The sequence below is a fragment of the Phoca vitulina genome, unplaced genomic scaffold (assembly GCF_004348235.1).
Source record: "Phoca vitulina isolate PV1807 unplaced genomic scaffold, GSC_HSeal_1.0 scaffold96, whole genome shotgun sequence".
NCBI lineage: Eukaryota > Metazoa > Chordata > Mammalia > Carnivora > Phocidae > Phoca > Phoca vitulina.
In genome coordinates this window covers 655,074-676,106 of record NW_022589799.1, presented here as the reverse complement: position 1 = coordinate 676,106, position 21,033 = coordinate 655,074, and the positions used below count along the sequence as shown (strand labels likewise).

Below are 21,033 nucleotides of genomic sequence, written 5' to 3'. Positions count from 1 at the left end.
GTCTTTAATCTCTGTGTTTCCTTGAATGCCGTTCCTATTGCCTTCTCTCTCTGTCCGCAGCTTGACCCCTGAGGGACAGGTGTACCTTACACCCACTGTAAGGCCATAGCACCAACAGAGTGTGCTGACAGAGTGCTGAAAGTAAGCTCAAGAAAAACCTGGTGAATCAAGAGTGGACTCACCTCCTGGAAGTAAAATACGTTGATTCTTGATCTGAGCCATTTTGATCCTGAATAAGGTCTTTCTCACCATTCATAAACAGCACATCTGTATGTTGGACTAATAATCCAGTTACATTACATGCTTGCTTTCATGTGATGGTACACACAAACGTGCGTCTGTCTTAACTGCCATCTGGCCTGTTCCCCATGCTGGTGACTCTGCCCCTCATGATCCCTCTCCCTCTGTCCATGTGCTGTGCAAGCATAAGATGCTAGCACTGCAGTAGAGATAATGCTTTTCTAGCAGCAAAATCATGGACCCAGGAGAGGATCTGTGGGCTGCAGAGTTGGTGGTCTGTTGAAATTTCACTGCTTTTTGTAGAATTTCGCCAGCTGGGGACCCTTTCTATTTGGTTCTATTCACTTTCACTACTGTGAGCCTAGAAGGAAGTGTTTTTTGTTTTGTATTTTTCTAAAGATTTTATTTATTTATTTGAGACAGAGAGAGTGAACATGAGCTGGGTGGGAGGCAGAGGGAGAAGCAGGCTCCCTGCTGAGCGGGGAGCCCGATGCGGGGCTTGATCCAGGATCCTGGGATTACGACCTGAGCCGAAGGCAGACACTTAACCAACTGAGCAACCCAGGCACCCCGGAAGTGGTTTTTTTTTTCATTATTATTAAAGACCATTTTCTTTCTTTCTTTCTTTTCTTCCTTCCTTCCTTTTTTTTTTTTAAGAGAGAGAAAGGGGAGGGGCAGAGGGAGAGGGAGAATCTCAAGCAGGCTCCACCCTCAGTGCAGAGCCCCACGTGGGGCTCAATCTCACGACCCTGAGATCATGACATAAAGACCATTTGCCAATTTCACCAGCTCATATATTGTTCCTTAGTTTCAAAGGAATTATGTATAGGTGGCTGCGCTCTCGCAGAATCTTTTATGACAATAAAAATAATTTCTACTCGTCTTTATTGCAGAAATCTGTAGTCTTCTCTTAGAGATAGCTAGTCCTATAACCTTGTTAATGGCTATAAGGTAAACCGTATCGGAGAAACCTGTAATAGCCTTGTGGAAATGACAAACTGATAAGAACTATAAAATCAATTAAAGTGAATACAGGTGAATTTATTTTCTGGGGAGCATGATGGTTCCTTTTCTGCTAGTTACACTGACTTTGAGAATAGCTCCATGTGCACCTTCATCTCTGTGTCAGAGAAAGAAACATCGAGTCTGCCTTCGGCTCAGGTCATGATCCCAGGGTCCTGGGATCGAGGCTTGTATCCAACTCCCTGCTCTGTGGGGGACCTGTTTCTCCCTCTCCCACTCCCCCTGCTTGTGTTCCCTCTCTCGCTGTGTCTCTCTCTGTCAAATAAATAAATAAAATCTTAAAAAAAAAAAAAGGAAAGAAACACTGAGGCCACAAGAGGTGGTTGTTTTCCCAAAGAAACAGTGAATCACGGACCTTGGTCCCAAATCTTTTTACCTCTAATTTGGTTGGTTTCATAAGAAACATAAGTTTCTTATGTGATTTCTAAGATTGTGTGTGATAAAGACATCTGGAGTTTTTTCCCCAAAGTCTGTAACAAAAACAAGAAATGTCAATTCTACCCAGTTTCTCCCCTGAACATCTCCATGGCTGTGGGCAATTGATTTCAGGGAATGCCCTAAGTATATTATTTATTAAACAAAAGAAAACAAAAATAGCTTTTGAAAAGAGGTATTCTAGGTATGTGACTCAATAATATCCCACTGTTTTTGAATTTGTGTAGGAAACTGTTGGGCCCATATTCAGAGGGTCCCCAGACACTGGCTGAAGTATTTTCCCCACTACTGGAGGAGGAAGAGGGAGGCCTGACCTCCTGTGACCCAGGAGAAGCCAGAGCCCTGTGTGCCTTGGGGGCAGGGGCCTGATGAATGGGCTCCCTGCAGCCAGAAGTGCCATTGTTGGGGTGATCTTTAACAGTAATACAAATAATTATAATTCTTGCTTTGAAAAACTTTTCTTTTGAGAGGAATTGTCTTTGTGTAAATGTCTTCCCACCCTCTTGGTAAACCAGTCTTTGGCAGCCAGACCAGCTGCCTCAGGGTTTTGTGTGTGATCACAGGGCTGATGCATAAGGTCTGCTGACCTTCTCTTCTGAGTTTGGTCTATCTAGTCCCTGGGGTCACTCTCTCATTTTCTGATGATCTCTTTTCTGTCTTCCTTTTGTCTTCCCCTCCATTCAACATTTCAGTCTGTTTCTTGTTGTCCTTTTCTTTCTGTGCCTTTTCTTGCCTTTTGTGTCTTCCAACCCGTCCCCTGCATTGCTACCCCATTTGTTCCAGAATATCTGAAGATCTTCGTTTTGGTCTTCTCTTTTATCCTCTTGGTCAAAAATTTATTCTTTCCCATGAGGGAAGATAAAAGCAGAGCACCCTGAAAACTGATATGTCGTGTTCCTGCTATCAGAAGGGAAAGTGACATTTACTGAGCATCCACTCTGTTGCCCCAGGAGAGGGAGAGCCTGCCGCAGTCACACGGCAAGGAGGCTGGGCTTCACCCCTGGTCTGTTTTGTGCCAGGGCTGGTGCTTTTCCCACTGTACCACCCAAGCTGCCTTCATGAAGAGGACAGTTTCTGACCCAGGGTCCATGACCAACTGGTGTTAGAATAACTTCTGCTGTGACAGCCTTCTGGTGGTGTGACTTTGGACCCTCAGCATCGAGGGAGGAACTCCTAGGAGTGTCCACAGTCATGATTCAGATGACAGGAGGCTACCAGGTCATTTCAAGGTATTGAGTCCTCTGTGGGAGAAGGTTAGTGATTGGAGAAGTCACTGCTGGGGGTGGGTAACCCAGTGCCCATTCCGACTCTCCTGCTGGGCAACCTCAGACAACTTATGATATCTCTCTGAGCCACAGCAGCCAGATCAGGTGGTCATCATGTCTCGGGTGCATCACTAGGATATTGTGCGGCTCAAGGAAATGCTGTATTGTGGTGTGTTTTAAACTCATCTGGGGAAAAGCTCTTTACAAATCCCAGTTATTATCCTTATTATGGGGCTCAGCATGATTAAAAGTGAAGCATTTGTTCCATCTGAAAAAGGTGCCTTTAAATACACTTGGGCCAGTAATTACAGAAATTTAAGACTTCCCCCAACCATGTTCACAATGAGGAAGGGGTGTAGCTGAATGAACGGGGGCATGAGGTGGACTCCAAGGTCCCTGACATGTTCTTGCTTAGCCCAGCCAAGCTTTTCTTGACCAGAAAATGGAAAAGAAACAGAAAACTCTAGTCCTTTGCATCTTCTTGGAAGAAAATAATAAACTCAGTGACCAAAGAATGGTGACATTTAACTTCTCTTATGTATCAAGACTTATTTCTGAAACTATGCTTGTTAAGGATTTTAAATAAGACCCAAACTGGTAGGGGGTACAGTTTTCTTTCTTGTAATTCAAACCATTGATGTAATTATGGATCTCAAAGTCATTTTTATTTACACACAAATTATGTATAAATTCTTGATTCTTTTTTAAAAGAGATTTTATTTAATTCTTTGAGAGAGAGAGAGAGAGAGCATGAGCAGGGGGGAGGGGCAGAGGGAGAGGGAGAAGCAGACTCCCCGCTCAGCAGGGAGCCCCACATGGGCCTCTCTCCCAGGACCCTGGGATCATGACCTGAGCCGAAGGCAGATGCTTAACTGACTAAGCCACCTAGGCACCCCTAAATTCTTGATTCTTGAAAAACTAAAACATTACAGATAAAAATCTAAGACTTCTTTGATGAGTACTATGACTCCTGGTCCCTTTTATCTCTTCTCAGAAGAGGTCACAACCATTATCAAGTTGGTGTTTTGCTTTCATATCTTTTCTTCGCCTTTTCATTTTTATAGACAGAGAAAACCAAGAGGATGTGTGTGTACAGGTCTCCACATATGTCCCCCATGGTTTAGTTTTGTCTCCTTCTGCTTGGTCTGACTCCACCCCTCTCCACCCCATTCCCAAGCCTGGCAGAGAGGTTTGTATATTGGTGGGGAATGGTGAGGAATAGTCATCTAAAACCTTGGTGTTTGAGAGAAACAACTGTACAACATTTTATTCCAGTAGAGTTAGTAACATGGCTAGGAAGTGTTCCAGATTCTGTGTTTCAAAACCAGCCCACCTCACCCAGGAGAAGTCAAAACATTATCTTATGGCTTTTTGACAATACCTTGAACTTTCAGCTTGACACAAAGGGATTCATGTTTATTCATACACTCTTCAAAGAATTGAAACATTGCTGATGAAAGAGTCTTTCTGTTGTCTCTTCATCTGCCTCATAACCCTTGGATGTTCTCATTATGTTCTGTTTTCCCAGAAGCAGACATGAAGGAAGACTCTTTTCCTTCATTTTCATGGAGACCCCTTCAGGGGTAGTTGTATCTAGTCAGCCAACCTCAGCACTGGCTCTGAAACCCTCCTAGTTTCTCATTCAGTAGTTTATAAAGGGCAGGAAAACATGTTTGTGATGTTTTCTGGAGGTTCCTGGAACAGCTTTAAAGTTCTTTTGACTCTAATTTCTCCTTCAGGCAACATATGCCCCCAGATACCTATGGAAAGATTCTATCTTTGTATTAAATCTTTCTATGTTCTTTCTAATTTTTTTCCTCTTTCCTCAAAATGGGTCCCTGTGGAAAGGACATCGCTGGGGTTGCTACTCTGCCTGAGTGCTTCCTGAAAAGCTCCCCAGAAATTTTTATCACAGACCCCTCCTCACCATTCAAACTTCACTCATGTTTGCCCACATCTGGAATCAGGTTGACTTCATTCTCTGAGCTCTCTCACACCATGCCTCCAAGCCTTTGTTCATGATGTTCCCTTTGGCCTGAGAGGAACCAGCCAAATTCCCTGCTAGCTGAACCTATCTTCTCCTAGGTGCCTTCCTAGGGATTTGATTGAGTCTGCACAGCTTCTGGCCACATTTTCTTCCACTGTGCCATCATTGCTCCCTCTTCCTGCTACACTATCCTCCTTATTCCTTGAACATGCTAGGCTTACCTCTCTGAGGGCCTTAGCACATGCTGTTCCCCCTGCTGGAATGCTCTTCCCCTAGTAACTGTTGAACGGCTCTCTTCCTCACCTCCTACGGCTCTCTGCCCAAGTATCATCTGACCTCCCTGTCTTAAAGGCTGACGCTTTTGCTTCCTCTGCCTCCCTCTCTCATCCCCTCACTCTGCTTTTTACTCTCCCTAACATTGATTCCATATGACATATTATATAATTGCTTATTTATTTTCTATTTTTCCCACTAGAATGTAGGCTCCATGAGGGCAGGGACTTGGTGTATTTGGTTCACTGTTGTATTCCTAATACCTAGAAAATGCCTACCAGGTTGTATGTATGCAGCAAATATTTGTTGAGTGAATAAACCAGTGATGTTAACTACCATAATCTTGTTCTTTTAATAGTTTCTACACTGATTACCTGTGCCATGCTCACTAGGCCTGTACTGAGGCACTTGTCAGAGCTAAAGATGAGGCCTTATTTAGGCCTTCATCACTTAACAGCATGTTCTCCAACTCTTTCATGAGTATGTCTTATTTACTTAATTATAGTATAAGCTATTTGGGCATAGAGACCAAATTTTATTATTTTTATTTTTTAATGACTTAACACTTCAAATGGTGTTGGATTCCATTAGTAATTATTTGTTTGTTTATCTATACCCATGAAAGGACTAGAGGCTTCTCATAGTGGAGGCCAGTGTGGTCAGCAACAGCTATTGACTAATCAGTGATGGCAGTCCCTGGTGGGGTCACATTGACCCTAAGGACAGAGTGGATTTGGTGCATTTGAGTCCTTTATGTGAAATTCATAGTCCTCCTTGCAGGGGTGTGACATCTCTGACTGATGTTTCAACGTCCTTGGATCTTCCTTCCTCCGTCCTAATCTAGATTCTGTTCCACATATTCCTGTCATTAAGGGTGACTGTAAAACTGGTAATATATATTGCTGTAGATAAACCAGCATATGTGTTTATTTGTTATTTATAATATTTGAGGGAAGACCTATTCTTCCCTTTTAAATGAAGTTATTTATTGATAGCCTCTTCTGATTTGAAAGCCGCTTACAATAAAATATATAGACAATGAACTAGTAATGTTTATGAGGAGTAGAAAAATAGAACTAGGAAAAATGAGAATTCAAATACACCATGTAAATAGGGTCAGCATGACTGTTGTTGTACTTCAAGCTTTCTGGCAGCAGTTCTCAAGAGAAAGCACCATCAGTTACAGGACCCTCAGGATCGAAAGCAGAACTGTCATTCTTTTTATGAGGAAAGAAAGCATTTATTAGAATTGAATTCTAAAAGGAATATCTCAGGCAGGACTTTATAAAGGTGGACACCTCATGATGAAATGGAGAAAACTTTCAACAGTATTTTGACAGCCAGAGCAGTGGTGAGTTTCACATCTATTTCTTGTAGTTTTTTTTTTTTTTTTTAAGATTTTATTTATTTATTTGACGGAGAGAGAGCACAGCAGGGGGAGTGGTGGGCAGAGGGAGAAGCAGGCTCCCTGCTGAGCAAGGAGCCCAACGTGGGGCTCAATCCCAGGACTCTGGGATCACAACCTGAGCCGAAGGCTTAACCGACTGAGCCACCCAGGGGCCCCTATTTCTTACAGTTTTGACAAAAATTGAGGATGTGAATGGGGAGTTGCTATTCAATGGGTATTAAAAAAATTGAGTATGTGACTCTAAAACAACTCATTGGTGAAGGCCATTTAAGCTTGGTACATAAACACCACTTCCTCAGCAGGAGTGTCTGGGCGTCCTCCCTGATGAGCATGGCATGCTGGTACTCCCTCGACACTGCGGTGAAGGGTGGGTGTTCATACTCTACAAACCCGAGGAGCAGGTGTCAGGCAGGGTGACATTAGGAAAATTGAGGCAGTCTTCTCACCTGCATAAAAGACCATGCATCTCTGTGTAGACAGGGGCCACAAGGGCAGTCTTTCTCTTAATTAATAGACTCCTTACCATAATCGGTGTCAGAAGTACTGGAAAGCAGCCTGCACTTTTGTGTGGCTCAGCCGGGCACGTAGCACTGTAACATTTAATGCCGAGGTGATTCTGATTGGCTTTGGGAAACCAACCCTGTCCACCCTGTTTGAAGGCTTTGATTATCCGCCACTATTCAGCGGAGGGCACCTATAGTGTCAAAAATCCCCGGCAATAACCAAAATAGCCAAACTATGGAAAGAGCCCAGATGTCCATGACAGGTGGATGGATAAAGAAGATGTAGAATATATTCAGCCATTAAAAAGAATGAAATCTTACCATTTGCAATGACGTGGATAGAACTAGACGGTGTTGTGCTAAGTGAATAAGTCAGTCAGAGAAAGACAAATACCATATGTTCACTCATATGTGATATTCAAGAAACAAAACAGATGAGCATCGGAAAAGGGAAGGAAAAATAAAATAAGATAAAAACAGAGAGGGAGGCAAACCACAAGAGACTCTTAACTATAGGGACCAAACTGAGAGTTGCTGGAGGGGATGGGGTGGGGGGATGGGGTAATTGGATGATGGGCATTAAGGAGGGTGCTTGATGGAATGAGCACTGGGTGTTGTATGCAACTGATGAATCACTAAATTCTACCTCTGAAACTAATAATACAGTGTATGTTAACTAAATTGAATTTATTTATTTATTCTTAAAGATTTTATTTATTTATTTGACAGAGAGACACAGCGAGAGGGAGCACAAGCAGGGGGAGTGGGAGCACCTGGGTGTGGGAGCACCAGGGGGAGTGGGAGCTCCAGTAGGGGTGCCTGGGTGGCTCAGTCAGTTAAGCATCTGCCTTTGGCTCAAGTCGTGGTTCCAGGGTCCTGGGATCGAGCCCCGCATCGGGCTCCCTGCTCCGCGGGAAGCCTGCTTCTCCCTCTCCCACTCCCCCTGCTTGTGTTCCCTCTCTTGCTGTGTCTCTCTCTGTCAAATAAATAAAATCTTTTATTTATTTATTTGTCAGAGAAAGAGAGAGAGAGAGAGTGAGCGAGCTCTTACAAGCAGGGAGAGCGGCAGGCAGAGGGAGAGGGAGAAGCAGGCTCCCCGCTGAGCAAGGAACCCAATGTGGGACTTGATCCCAGGACCCTGGGATCATGACCGGGGCCGAAGGCAGATGCTTAACCAACTGAGCCACCCAGGCGCCCCACTAAATTGAATTTAAATGAAAAAAAATCCCCGGCTACACCCAGGTGCAGTCACTGACTCAGCATGGCATCTCCTGGGCAGTGGGAGGGGGTGGGGATGCTGTGCTGGAAGGAAAAGGTGGCATTTGTGCAGCTGTTTCCTTTAGACTACTCTGTCTTTTCGTTTGTTTAGATTTATGGACCTAGAACCTGCATGTTCTCCCCGGGATGTAACAATGAAGTAAGAGCAGATATTATCCCATGCCCAGAGGCCAATGTTAGAGGTCTGGAAGGAGCTTAGGCTGGGAACTCAGGAGGCCAGTGGACTAGCCCTGGCTCTGGCAGCTGACATAGGGCCGTTGGCCTGCATGTACCCCACTTGTGCCAGAGAATGAAGGAGGACCCTATCTCTTCTTCACAGGGGACAGATAGAGCAGTGGGCCAGGTGCCATATGATGCACATGCTTGAGCAGAATAAAGGAATCCACGCTAAATCTGAAACAGGAAAAGATATTCCCATACAAGGTGATAAGCACAGTACAGTCTGTGTGAGCTCTTTATCTTTTGGTGAGGAAGTGTTCCAGGTCCAAGACCCATTCTTATGTGGTCAAGTGGGGATCAAAAGACTGTGTGTATCAGACTGCCTTTCCCAAGAGGGCTGGAGTGACCTTGGGCAAGTTATCTCCCTTCTCTGGTCTCAAGCAGCCCTTCTGCAGACTATGAGCTCACCTCCTCTTACTAAAATTCAGGAATCCCTAAAAAGAGTTCCTAACCTATGCCCAAGACTAATTGATGAACTTCCTGAGAATTTGTGAAATGCTTTTAACAGATGCACAAACAGAAGCACAGAGAGGTTAAGTAATTTGCCCAAGGACACACTGAGTGACTTTGATTATAACCTGGGTATAGGCTGACTCCTGAGCCCATGTTCTTAACCACTATTCCATCCTTTATTTCTCATTTCCTCACTTCTTAGATACTTCTCTCCTGGCATATTGAGGAAGAAGTGTGAATTTTTATTTACCCTTGCCATAATAACTAGTAGGAGTAATGCTTCTTGAATGGTATAGACCCACCTTCAAGTGCTTTGTGGGGCATTGACCTCCAAGGGTTGATCCTCCCAATCTTGCTGTCCAGGGATTCAGAAATCAATCATGAAGACATGCCACATTCTCAGAGAGGTCTTCTGTGACCACTCTATTTAAATTAGGACTCCCTATTGTTTTTTTTCTCATAGCACTTAGCAGTTTGTAATTATGCATAGTTTTTGTGTTAATTTTTTAAATGACTCTCTTCCTCCATCAGACTGTATATTCTAGGAGGTCAAGAATTATATCTCTTTTGTTCATCACTATATACCCTGTATACATAGTTTGGTAGATGGTCAATTGTTGAATTAATAGTTGAAAAAAATGCCTCCCATGGATTGGTACTACTCTAAATTCACTGGTAAATAGTAAACACATATGTATTGAACACTTACTAAGGCCAGGCAGTTTGCTGGGCATTTTTATGTATATTATTTTGTTTACTTTTTTAAAATAAACTTTCTTATTGAAGTATAATATGCAAATCATAAGTGTACACTTGATGAATTATCACATAGTGAACACTCCCATGTCACCACCACCCAAATCAAGAAACAGAGCATTAACTGTGCCCCAGAAGTCCCTCTCTTGCCCATACTCTACTATCCCCCTCCACACCAGTGGTACCATTATCCTGACTTCTAATACCATTGGTTAGTTTCTTCTCTGTTTGAACTTGATGTAAATGCAGTCATTTGGTATGAATTCTTTTGTGTCTGGCTTTATTTTCCTCAACATTATACTTAGAAAATTCTTCTATGCTATTGCGTGTGGCTATAGTTCTTTTTTTTTTTTAAGATTTATTTATTTATTTTAGAGGGAGGGGATAGGGGCAGAGGGAGAGGGAGAGAGAGAGAGAGAATCTCCAACAGATTCCCCACTGAGTGAGGAGCCTGATGTGGGGCTCGATCTCATGGCCCTAAGATCATGACCTGAGCAGAAATCAAGAGTCAGATGCTTAATGGACTGAGCAACACAGGCACCCCTATAGTTCTTTTTTTTTGAGATATAATTGGCATATAATTGACATATAATATTATATTAGTTTCAAGTGTACAACATAGTAATTCAATATCTGTATATGTTGTGAAATGATTACCACAGTAAGTGTAGTTAGCATAAGTCACCACACAGTTAACAATTTTTTTTCCCTAGTTAACAATTTTTTTTTAAGATCTACTCTCTTAGCAACTTTCAAATACACAATACAGTTTTAGTAACTACAGTCACTATGCTGATTGTACATTGCTGATTGTAGTTCTTTCAATCTCCTTGCTGTATCCTTTAAATGTGCTCCTTTATATGAATATAGTACAAATTATTGCTTTATTCTCAGTTGGTAGACCTTTGGGTTATCTTTTCTTTGGGGCTGTTACAAGCAGTGCTGCTATGAATATTTTTGAACATGTCTTTTGGTGCATTTCTCTTGGGTTATATGCCTGGGGTAGAATTACCTGGTCATAGGGTTGCATGTATTCAACTATAGTAGATATTGCCCTACTGTTCTCCACAATGACTATTATATCAATTTATGCTCCCACTACCAGGCTGAGAGTTCTAGTTGCTCTACCTCTTTGCATACACTTGATATTATCACTTTTTAATTTCATACATTTGGTAGAAGAGTGGTTCTCAGTGTGGTTTAACTGGCACTTATGTGATATCCAATAAGGTGGAGTACCTTTTCATTGGCGTTTTTGATATCTTCTTTTCTGAAGTGCCTGTTCATGTCTTTTACTTTTTTTTAGAAGTTAGGTTATCTTTTACTCATTGACTTATAGAGATTCTATGTATATTCCGGATACTGGCTCTGGTTTGTTTTTTGTTGTTGTTTTGCGTTTCTGAATTTTTAAAATTCTTCACAATAGCCCTGTGAGTTATTATAATGACATTTTACACAGGCAGATACTGAGGTCAGAGAGGTTAAGTCAGTTGCTGGTGGACATGTGAGGTATTAGAATGTAAGAATTATTCCTTCTCTTTGGTGACTTATAATCTATTTAGTTGGGGAAATAACACTCAGAGAACAATTAGTGAGTAATACTAGCAAGTAAGTATTAAAGTATTAATCTGGGTGGTATAGGCTGAACGAGCTTCCTAGCAGAGGTAGGATTTAGTCTAGGACTTTAAGGACAGGTATACTTGGGGAAATACAAGAAATGAAAACACATTTCAGGGAAGGTGAACCACAGGAGCAGAGGCAGGCATGGAGATGGAAGAAATAACGTGACTAACTCCTTGCCTTTGAATAGTTCTTTGCAGGACTTCACAGTTGTCTTATGTAGGACTACATCTTTCATGAGGGCAGGCACCATGCCTGTTCCACTGACCAGGGCATGTCCAGTGCCCACCACAGTGGCCCACCACAGTGCCTGGCACATAGCAAGTGTTTAATAAACACATTTAAATGAAATGAAAGAATGCATTCAATCCCAACAATATTCCTTTCAACTTAGTAGGATAGGATTTAAATGATCCTGGTGAGGATTTAAATTAGATGACAAACCTGATGTCCTCAGCAAGATTTCTAAAGAAACTAGTGGTAAATTGTAATTGAAGGGAAATATTATAGAGTTTGATCAGTTTATTTATTTCTTTTTTAAAAAAGATTTTATTTATTTATTTGATAGAGAGAGACACAGTGAGAGAGGGAACACAAGCAGGGGGAGGGGGAGAGGGAGAAGCAGGCTCCCCACGGAGCAGGGAGCCCGATGCGGGGCTCGATCCCCCCGGGATCATGACCTGAGCTGAAGGCAGATGCTTAACGACTGAGCCACCCAGGCGCCCCGAGTTTGATCAGTTTAGACTTGATGTGGCATAGAGGAAAGTGTAAGGTGTCACTGAGAGGTCTTGAACAGAGAGAGATGAAATGAAAACAATGTTTTGCAAAATTCCTGAGTGATTAAATGAAGGATGGACTGGAAGCAGAGGCCCAGCTAAGAGGCTGTTGCAATGATATCAGGATTTATTTACTTATTTGACAAACACCTATTGAAATCATAGTACACATTTGGTGCTAAGCTCCATGCTAATGAAGGATAGCAAGATGTGTAAATCGTGAACCTTGCTGTCAAGGAGCTTATAGTCTGAGAGGAGAGGTAAGACAAGCACACAAACAACTGTAACTCATGGGAGGAAGTTTGAAAAAGAGGCACAATGAAGACTGTTGAGTCAGGGGAGGACAACATCCACTTTGCTGGGGCATCAGGGAAGGCTCAAGTAGTCTTCTATAGCAGCACTTCTACCTGCCTCTGCCTTCCTGATCCCTTGTCCCTCTCTATCATGTTCCTTGCTTTATTATCTGGAATTATCTCGTTTATTTATGGTTGTACTTGTCTGCTGTTGGTCTCTCCCCTCTCTCATTAGAATACAAGCTCCAAGATAGAGAGTACCTATTTGTCTTGTCAGTTCTGTATTTCTAATTCTTCGCCCAGTATTTGGAACTAACAAATTTTTTAATAAAAATTTTGGAATAAATGAATGAAATGACATTGAAGTTGGATCCCATAGGATAAGCAGGATTTGGACATTCAATAAAAGGGGAGGGAGAGATATTATTTTAGGTGTAGGGTACTTGAAGGCCCATGGGGAGTGGAGAATGAAAGATGGATCTGGAAAATGGACTTAAGGAAGACTATGGAGCTACGGTAGTAGATCAGATTTGGAGAATAAGAGAAAGCAAATGATGATTCCAAAATTTGTGCCTTTGAAGCCTGATAGAACAGGGATAGAGAGGAGGACAGAATGAGTGAAATTGAGAAGACAAGCCAGTTTAATGGGGAGTGATTGGCAGTCTCAGGGGTCATATCTTGTCAGCAATTGCACAGACTTGATTGAAGTGCATGTTCAAGTCTGAACAAGGTGAGTTGAGACTCACCATTGTAGAGACACTAGTAACTTGGGCTAAGGACAGTTTCTCAGAGGGAGAAAGTCCAGAAAAAAAGAGCCCTTGGAAAGAGCCCGAAGTCTAGGGAACTGGATGAGAGGAATCCACAAGAGGTGGGGAAGGACCAGTGAAGTGAGAGGCAGTCATCAGTATGAACTGCCACAAGAGATCTGAAAACATGGAGGTTAGCAGTCTCTAGTCTTGTCAGATAGAGGGCAATGCCATCTTCAAAGGAAGAATTTCCATAGGATGACGGAACAAACATTGCTTTGTGGTAAGGATAGAACAGAGGGCAGAAAGAGGGAGAGAAAAATTGGATGGTTGCTTGAATGTGAAGAGAGTGTTTAAAAACTATTATTTATTAAAAAAAATTTTTTTTAATTTATTTGACAGAGAGAGAGAGAGCACACACGCAAGGGGAGCGGCAGGCAGAGGGAGAAGCAGGCTCCCGGCTAAGCAAGGAGCCCGATGTGGGGCTCAATCCCAGGACCGTGGGATCATGACCTGAGCCGAAGGCAGATGCTTAACTGACTGAGCCACCCAGGCGTCCCCGTCGCTTATAATTCTATCACTAAGAGATGAACATTGTAAATACTTAAGTGTATTTTCTCTTCATCACATATATAGTGGATATCCTGTTGTAAGCACAGAATGGGTATCATGCTTTTCCACATAAGGAATTTTCCATATGAGTGCAGATGCTTCATAAACGCACATTTTAGAGACTATATAATAGACATCGACATCAAGGGGATAAATACGCTTTTCAAAGGCTATTAAAATTTGATTTCCTGCACTTTTCATTATTATGAATAATGGTGTTGTGAACATCTTTAAAATTTTTTTTCTATTTTACATTATTTCTTGAGGCTAGAGTTAGTTATTAAAAATAGCATTTATTTTCTGGTTGCAAATGTATTGCATTTCATTATAGAACATTTGGAAAATGAAGAAAATCTCAAATCAGGAAATAAACGTCATTTATAGTTACCCTACTTAGAGATAACTGCTGTTAAGATTTTGTTGTAATACTCTGCCTAGTTATCTGTTAATCTTTAAGTGGAATCATACTCCATATACCACTTTGTAATCATTCAAAGCTTAGTATTTTATTAATCCTTCCTCACTTAATTAAATAAAATCTTATAGTTCTATAATTATAATATAATCTCATAATTTCTAATGACTTTTGGCATTCCACAGTATCCAGTGACCATAATTTAGTTAACAATTCCTGTAATGATGAACATTTAGGTTGTTTCTGGGTTTTGTTGTCTTTAATATGCTATGACTAATATCTTTGTAGATGAACTTTTATATAGATCCCTTATTATTTCCTTATAATGCCATCTGAGAAATATTTAAAAATATTTTTGTGAATCTTATTGAATTGCCATCTGGGGAGGTTGTACTCATTTATATGCCTGTCATCTGTATTTCAGAGTTTCTGTTTCTCCACACTGAAATCACTGTGTGATTATTAAAAACAAACAAATAACATTTAATAGCTTGGTAAGTGAAAAAACTATTTTTAATTTGCATTTCCTTCAAGTCTAGTGAGGTTTTCATATATTTATTGGCTATCTGTATAGCTTCTCTTGCAAATTTGTTATTTATAACTTTTGTCATTTTTGCGGTTCCTGATATATATTGCCAGTTGCTTGTGAAAAAGGCTGATGAGTTTAAGCTCTAGTATATAATTTTCTTTTTTGTGAGTTGTCTTATGTCTCCTTGTCATTAAAGAGATTTTATATATATATGTAAAACATGTATATAAAATAAATATATATAAAACATATGAAATGTTATGTTGTTATATAAAACATATAAAAAATATAAATATATATAAAACATATATATATATTTAGATAAGGATATTCATTCATATCAAAGGTAGAATGAGAAAAGCTGAAAATGTTGGAGGGAGAGATATATAGGAGAATTTTAGATTCTGGAAGAGGTGTGCAATGAAGTGGAAGAATATTGAAACTCAAAGGCAGAATGCAATGGGAGATGGGGCATTTTGGCTTCAGGAAACATTTTATGATATCTATTTTATTCCCTTTCTGGGTTATTACTAGCTCTGAGGCATCATCCTTTAATTACAGTCAGTCAGTCATTTATTTATTAAAAGATTTATTTATTTATTTTAGAGAGCGAGAGAGTGGAGGGGGAGGGCTGGAGGGAATGGGAGAAAGAAGCTCTAGGCAGACTCCACACTCAGCACAGAGCCCCATGTGGGGCTTGCTGTCACAACCCTGAGATCAGGACCTGAGCCAAAACCAAAAGTGGGCTGCTTAATGGACTGCACCACCTAGGCGCTCCTAATTACAGTCTTTAAAAATAACCACAAATCACCTAAGATTGTTTTTGTTTCTGATCAGTGTCTCCAAGGCTAGATGGAGAATAAAGGGGATCAACAAGAGCCAACAAAAGATATTGATCATGAGGTTATTTATTTCCTACTTTTGATGCAATGCTATCAGCAAACCATATGGGTAAACATTTCGTAGACTTATAATATGATCTTATAAGTGGATCATAAGAGCTTCTTATGGAATCAAGCATACATTAGATTTGGATTCTGTGTCTCCTTCATAATTATTCTGATTGCTTATTTGAGCCAGAAACTCTGAAAACACTGTGTAAGGAGTGGGGTTTAATAGAAATTTGCTGAATGAATCAACGAATGAATGAATCTATGGCATAGATTTGGTTGCACCTGGACATTAGCAAAAAATTATGAATCTACTCTGATTGGGTGCTAGAAAGTCATAATTATTTTGAGTTTTATGGTGATATCTGAGATTATCTTGAAGGATAAACTTGAACTCTGTTAGGGTATGTCATGAAACAGAATAATCTGCATCTATGAATTAATTATATTTTATGATTATAAGGTGGTATTACAGAGTCTCATACTCACTATTGCCACATTATAAAAAGCCAACAAATCAATTGAAGAAATTGGCATCTGTTAAAGATATGAAAGGAAATTTTCTATTTTTAGTGATAGGTAAATTGTGAAAAACTGTCTCATGAGAAAATCCATTTTGGTACTCAGAAGCATCATATGGTAGGATGTTTGGTGTGATATTTCTTTGGTGGCAGCTCCCACTGCTGAATACTTTCTTATTTGCTTTTGTAGAAATCTAGGAAGGGAATTTAAAATTTTTAAAAAGATTTTTTTATTTCAGAGAGAGAGAGGAGAGAGAGCACACAAGCATGAGCAGGGGAAGGGGGAAGGGCAAAGGGAGAAGCAGACCCCCTGCTGAGCAGGGAGCCCGGGGCTTGATCCCAGGACCCTGGGATCATGACCTGAGCCAAAGGCAGACTGAACCACCCAGGTGCCCCTAGGAAGGGAATTGAAAGGATTATCAATTTGCATCTGAATGTGTGCACGTGAGCTTTGAGGGTGATCGGGAGGGAAGAAGTTTGGGACATGTTGAGCTGTATGAAGTTCCTTGGAACTTCTGGGATCATGATAATGATTTATTGCTTTTTGGTGCTTGCCTCCTTTTGTAGTACTGGTTTGTTTTCCTGAGGATAGCCCTGCTTATCTTCTGAGGCTTGGGGAGCTGATGTTTGCTGTGCTTCAGGATCTGCATCAGGCAGATGTTACCTGGTGTAATGTTGTAATGCTTGTCTGTCACTGAAGATGATAGGACAATCTGAGATCTCACGGGTGAGGGATACACTTGACTGGTTGTCGAGGAGCTCTGGGCTTGATGATCTAGCTGTCTGAGCTTGATTTTGCTGCTCCACTTGGGTCATGTCCATTTGTTGCAGTATCTTCTCTTGCAGGTATTGGTACAGAGGACTGGAAGAGACTGTACCCCTCTCCACAAAACCAAGCTCTTTGTCCGTCTGCATCTTCTCTTTAAGGCCGGACTGGGGGACTGAAACATCATATCTTTTCTTGGCTGGATTTTGTTGGTCATTGACTTCTGCCAACTTTTGGGGGCTTTCATCCTCTTCCAATGTTGCAGATTCCTCTCTTTCAAGGTGTGTTCTGGGGGATGCTGAATTGTCCTCATCCAGATTTCTTACTGGAGCCTCCTGGGTCTCTGGTGCTCTACCTTCCTCTCCTTTGGTACTTGGGCCCTGGACCTTTAGCTTTTTTCTGCTGTCTTCCTTTGTTGGAAGCTGCTTTATGGCAAACAGGTCAATGAAGTCTGCCTCCAGGGTACCAGGGATCTCTGTCTCCAGTGACTTTCTGTTTTCACCTCTTGCTGTGGACTCCTGTGCCTCTGGATGTCCATTGGGTTGCACAGCTGGAGCTGGGCCTTTGGTCCCTGAGCCCGGACTCCTGTACTCTTTTCTGGCAGCCCATTCTGGTTCTTCAGTGAGCTGCTTATCCTCTTCTCTGGATGCCAGCACCACTGCCCCCTGAGTTCTGCTTTCCTCACCCAGTGCTACCTGTTTCTCAATGTCTGGGTTATTATTGTGACTTCTTTCCACAGACTCTCTGAGATGGTCTACTTGATTCTGGGAATCCCCTTGCACAGGCAGGTCGGTTGTCTCTGAGCTGCTATCACCATCCTCTGGAGTCAGGCTGTTGGGAATTTCGGAAGAACCCTCATTATTCTGTGTGACTGTGGGCTCAGGATCCTCTCCCTGGTAACCATCATCATCCTTGACTGGCTTGTTATGAGTCTTGGTGACCCTCTTATTTTCTTCTCCGGACTGGTTCTCAAGTGGTGCTAATTCCTGTGTTCTTTCTCTTGCTCCTGGTGTCCCTTCTGCTGCAGGGGCATTTTTGCTGCTCATAAGTGCTTTTGCTATGCTTTCCTTAGCATGTCTTGCCTCATCTCCTGGGGTGACTGCTCTTTCAATTTCAGGATGATTCTGATCTCCTCCTTCTGAGCTTAACTCTTGTGTTTTAGAACCTTCTTCAGCATCCCTTTCTTTTGATGACTCTTGGAGTTCCTGATACTTCCCATCCTGTGGTTGGTCTTCCAGGGTTAGTAGCTGAATTTTTCTCTCATTTTCTTTCTGCCCTGCTGTTCCATGGGCCTCAGGGCCTCTCCTCTGTTTCCTTACAGCCCTAATATCAGGTGTTTCTGAAACATTTCTGCTATCACCTTGGACAGGCAGGTCTTTTGTTTCATGTTCTTTGTCTTGTGCTGGTGGTTCTTGGGTCTCAGATGCTCTAAAGTCATCTCCAGGTTCAGCTGGATTCTTTGTCTCAGGTGGTGTCCTGTTGACATCCTCTCCTTGTCCTTGGGTCTCAGATGTTCTACCATCATCCTCAGGATAAGTTGGTTTCTCTGTCTGCAATGGTTTCTGGACAGCAGCTTGTTTTGGCAGGTCAGGGTGCTCTGAACTGGGCTCATATTTTCCTGGCAGCGATAGTTCTTGTGTTTTAGAATGTTCCTTAATACCTTTTTCTGCTGCAACTTCTTGATCTTTGGAAGGCCTCTGTGTTGTTTTTTCTGGTGGAGAACTTTGGGTTCTTAGGTTCCCTTCCTGTTCTCCAAATCGATCCCGTATCTTAGTGCCACTTTGCTCCCTAGCTGGTTTATCTCCCTCCATGGGACTCTCCTTATCCTGTCCCTCCTGCTTTGTGGGACTGTCGATCTGTTCTGATTCTGCTGTTGGCTTATTTGTCTCAAGTTGAGTCCCCTTGTCTCCTGTTGCTGGTACATCTTGTTGATCTCCATCTAGGTGTTGGTTCTTAGGGTCATTGTGCCCAGGTGCTTCTACTGGCAGTTTGCAAGTCTTGATGTTTTCAACCCCATTGTGTCCAACTGCTCCCCTTTCCATAGGGCTGGGCTGAGCTGATGATGTCATTCCTGAAGGAGGCACCACTCTGTCTTGAGTTGGTGGAGTTTGCTCTGTCCACTGGCCAGTGCCACTGGTCACCTGAAGATCCATATCATCTGGTTTCTCCTCTGGCTTAGACACTTGTCTTGGTTCTGATTTTAGTAATGATTGTATATCAAGATAGCAGAGGTTCAACAAGTTGAAGATTGCAAGAACAAATTCATCAAAACTGATGGTGCCCTTGCTGTCAATATCCAGAAGGTTCAAGTTTCTCTCCACAGCATGAATGGCACGTGGCTGCATGAAAACACAGTGAGGAATCAGCCTATTTATATGTGGTCAAGCACCCTGAGTGTCTGCATGTCTCCCAAGAATCTGCTTTTTTTTTTTATACTTATTCCTCAGGAACTAGTGGAATTTCCCCAAACAGTAAGAATTTGTTGATTCTGGATGCCATTTTTCATCAGAGAGCTATGCTAAGAAGGAAGTTTTACGTCACTGTGAGTTGCATTTTGATGTATACTGGCTCATCACTCCTCTCATGGAGGAGAGGCATGAGAGGAGTCATGCTTCAGCTACTTTGCTGAAGCATAGCCCCAGTGAGGAAAACCTTATTTTCCTTTGTAAGACTGATTAAGCAATTGCACGGAGTAGGGAGCTGAGACTGAAAAAAGTTGTTCAAAATCAGTGAGTGCCAAGAGTTGGTAGCTAAATGTAAAACAGGCAGGGATCACCTCTGCCTATCTTGCATAGATTATGGAGAAAGGGTAAGTGGGGGGGAATTTCCACAGCTCTGTGAACACCTCACCTGAAGAATGTCCCCAAACTCGCCCTGGATGAGCTGTTTCAGCTCTGTGCAGGTCAGTGTTGCCTTGTCACCATCCTCCTGGGCATACTTATGGAATGTCTTGATTATACAGAGGACATCTTTCAGGAGCCGAGGCATCTTTCCCAACATAGGAGACTGTGAGAAAGAACAAACAAAGCTCATTTCCTACGAAGGGTCCTTCAGGAAGGACATACTGTGGTCATCCTTTTTTCTGTCCCTCCCATAGTTCCACTGGCATCATCTGCTCTATTCTGCCTATCTATCCTTATTAAGATATTGCATCTGAATTTCAATGATTTAGTTTTGTACCAGATAATGTCAGTGAGATCAGATCTGGCACAGGTAGGTATTAGAAGCAACACTTCATCCCACCCTGTGGAAAACAACAACACTCATGTCTTCAGAGAAAGCTTTATTGCAAAAGGAAGCGGGAAAAGAATGCAAATGTAAGTACTGAAATGCACAAATGATATCAACAGATGGGACCAATCCTTCCAGGCTTAACTGAGAGTGTCCACCTGTTTCTCCTACCTTGGGTCAGTCTAACTCCTCTTCTTAAGAAAGTATAATTTTTATTTATTTTTTATTTTATTTAAAGATTTTATTTATTTCTTTGACAGAGAGAGAGATAGAGAGAGCAGGAACACAAACAGGGGGAGGGGGAGAGGGAGAAGAAGGCTTCCCGCCCAGCAGGGAGCCCGATGCAGGGCTCCATCCCAGGACCCTGGGATCATGACCTGAGCCGAAGGCAGATGCCTAACGACTGAGCCACGCAGGCGCCCCTAACACGTTTTTTTTGTTTGTTTTTTAAGATTATTTATTTATTTGACACAGATAGAGAGATCACAAGTAGGCAGACAGGCAGGCAGGCAGGCAGAGGGAGAGGGAGAGAGAGAAGCAGGCTCCCTGCTGAGTACGATGTGGGGCTCAATCCCAGGACACTGGGATCATGACCTGAGCCGAAGGCAGACGCTTAATGACTGAGCCACCCAGGCGCCCCAGAAAAGTATAATATTTAAAGTTAGTAAAGCTTCTAGAGGAAAGAAAAGTAATGCCAAGAAAATCAACCCCTATAAATGCAGGCTGAGGCAACTTGTTTTTGCCAAGAAGACATGGCTCAGTGAACTCACTGGTAAAACAAATAGAATCCTGAC

At 42.1% G+C, this 21,033-nt stretch overlaps 1 protein-coding gene across 1 annotated transcript; it reads right to left on the bottom strand.

Annotated features, from left to right (window-relative positions):
• Positions 1-16,776: 16,776 nt before the first annotated feature.
• TCHHL1 (trichohyalin like 1) lies at positions 16,777-19,996 on the bottom strand. The gene is given in 2 exon segments (XM_032396990.1): positions 16,777-19,347; positions 19,859-19,996. Coding segments are annotated over 2 exon segments (2,709 nt in total).
• Between the last annotated feature and the right edge of the window lie 1,037 nt (positions 19,997-21,033).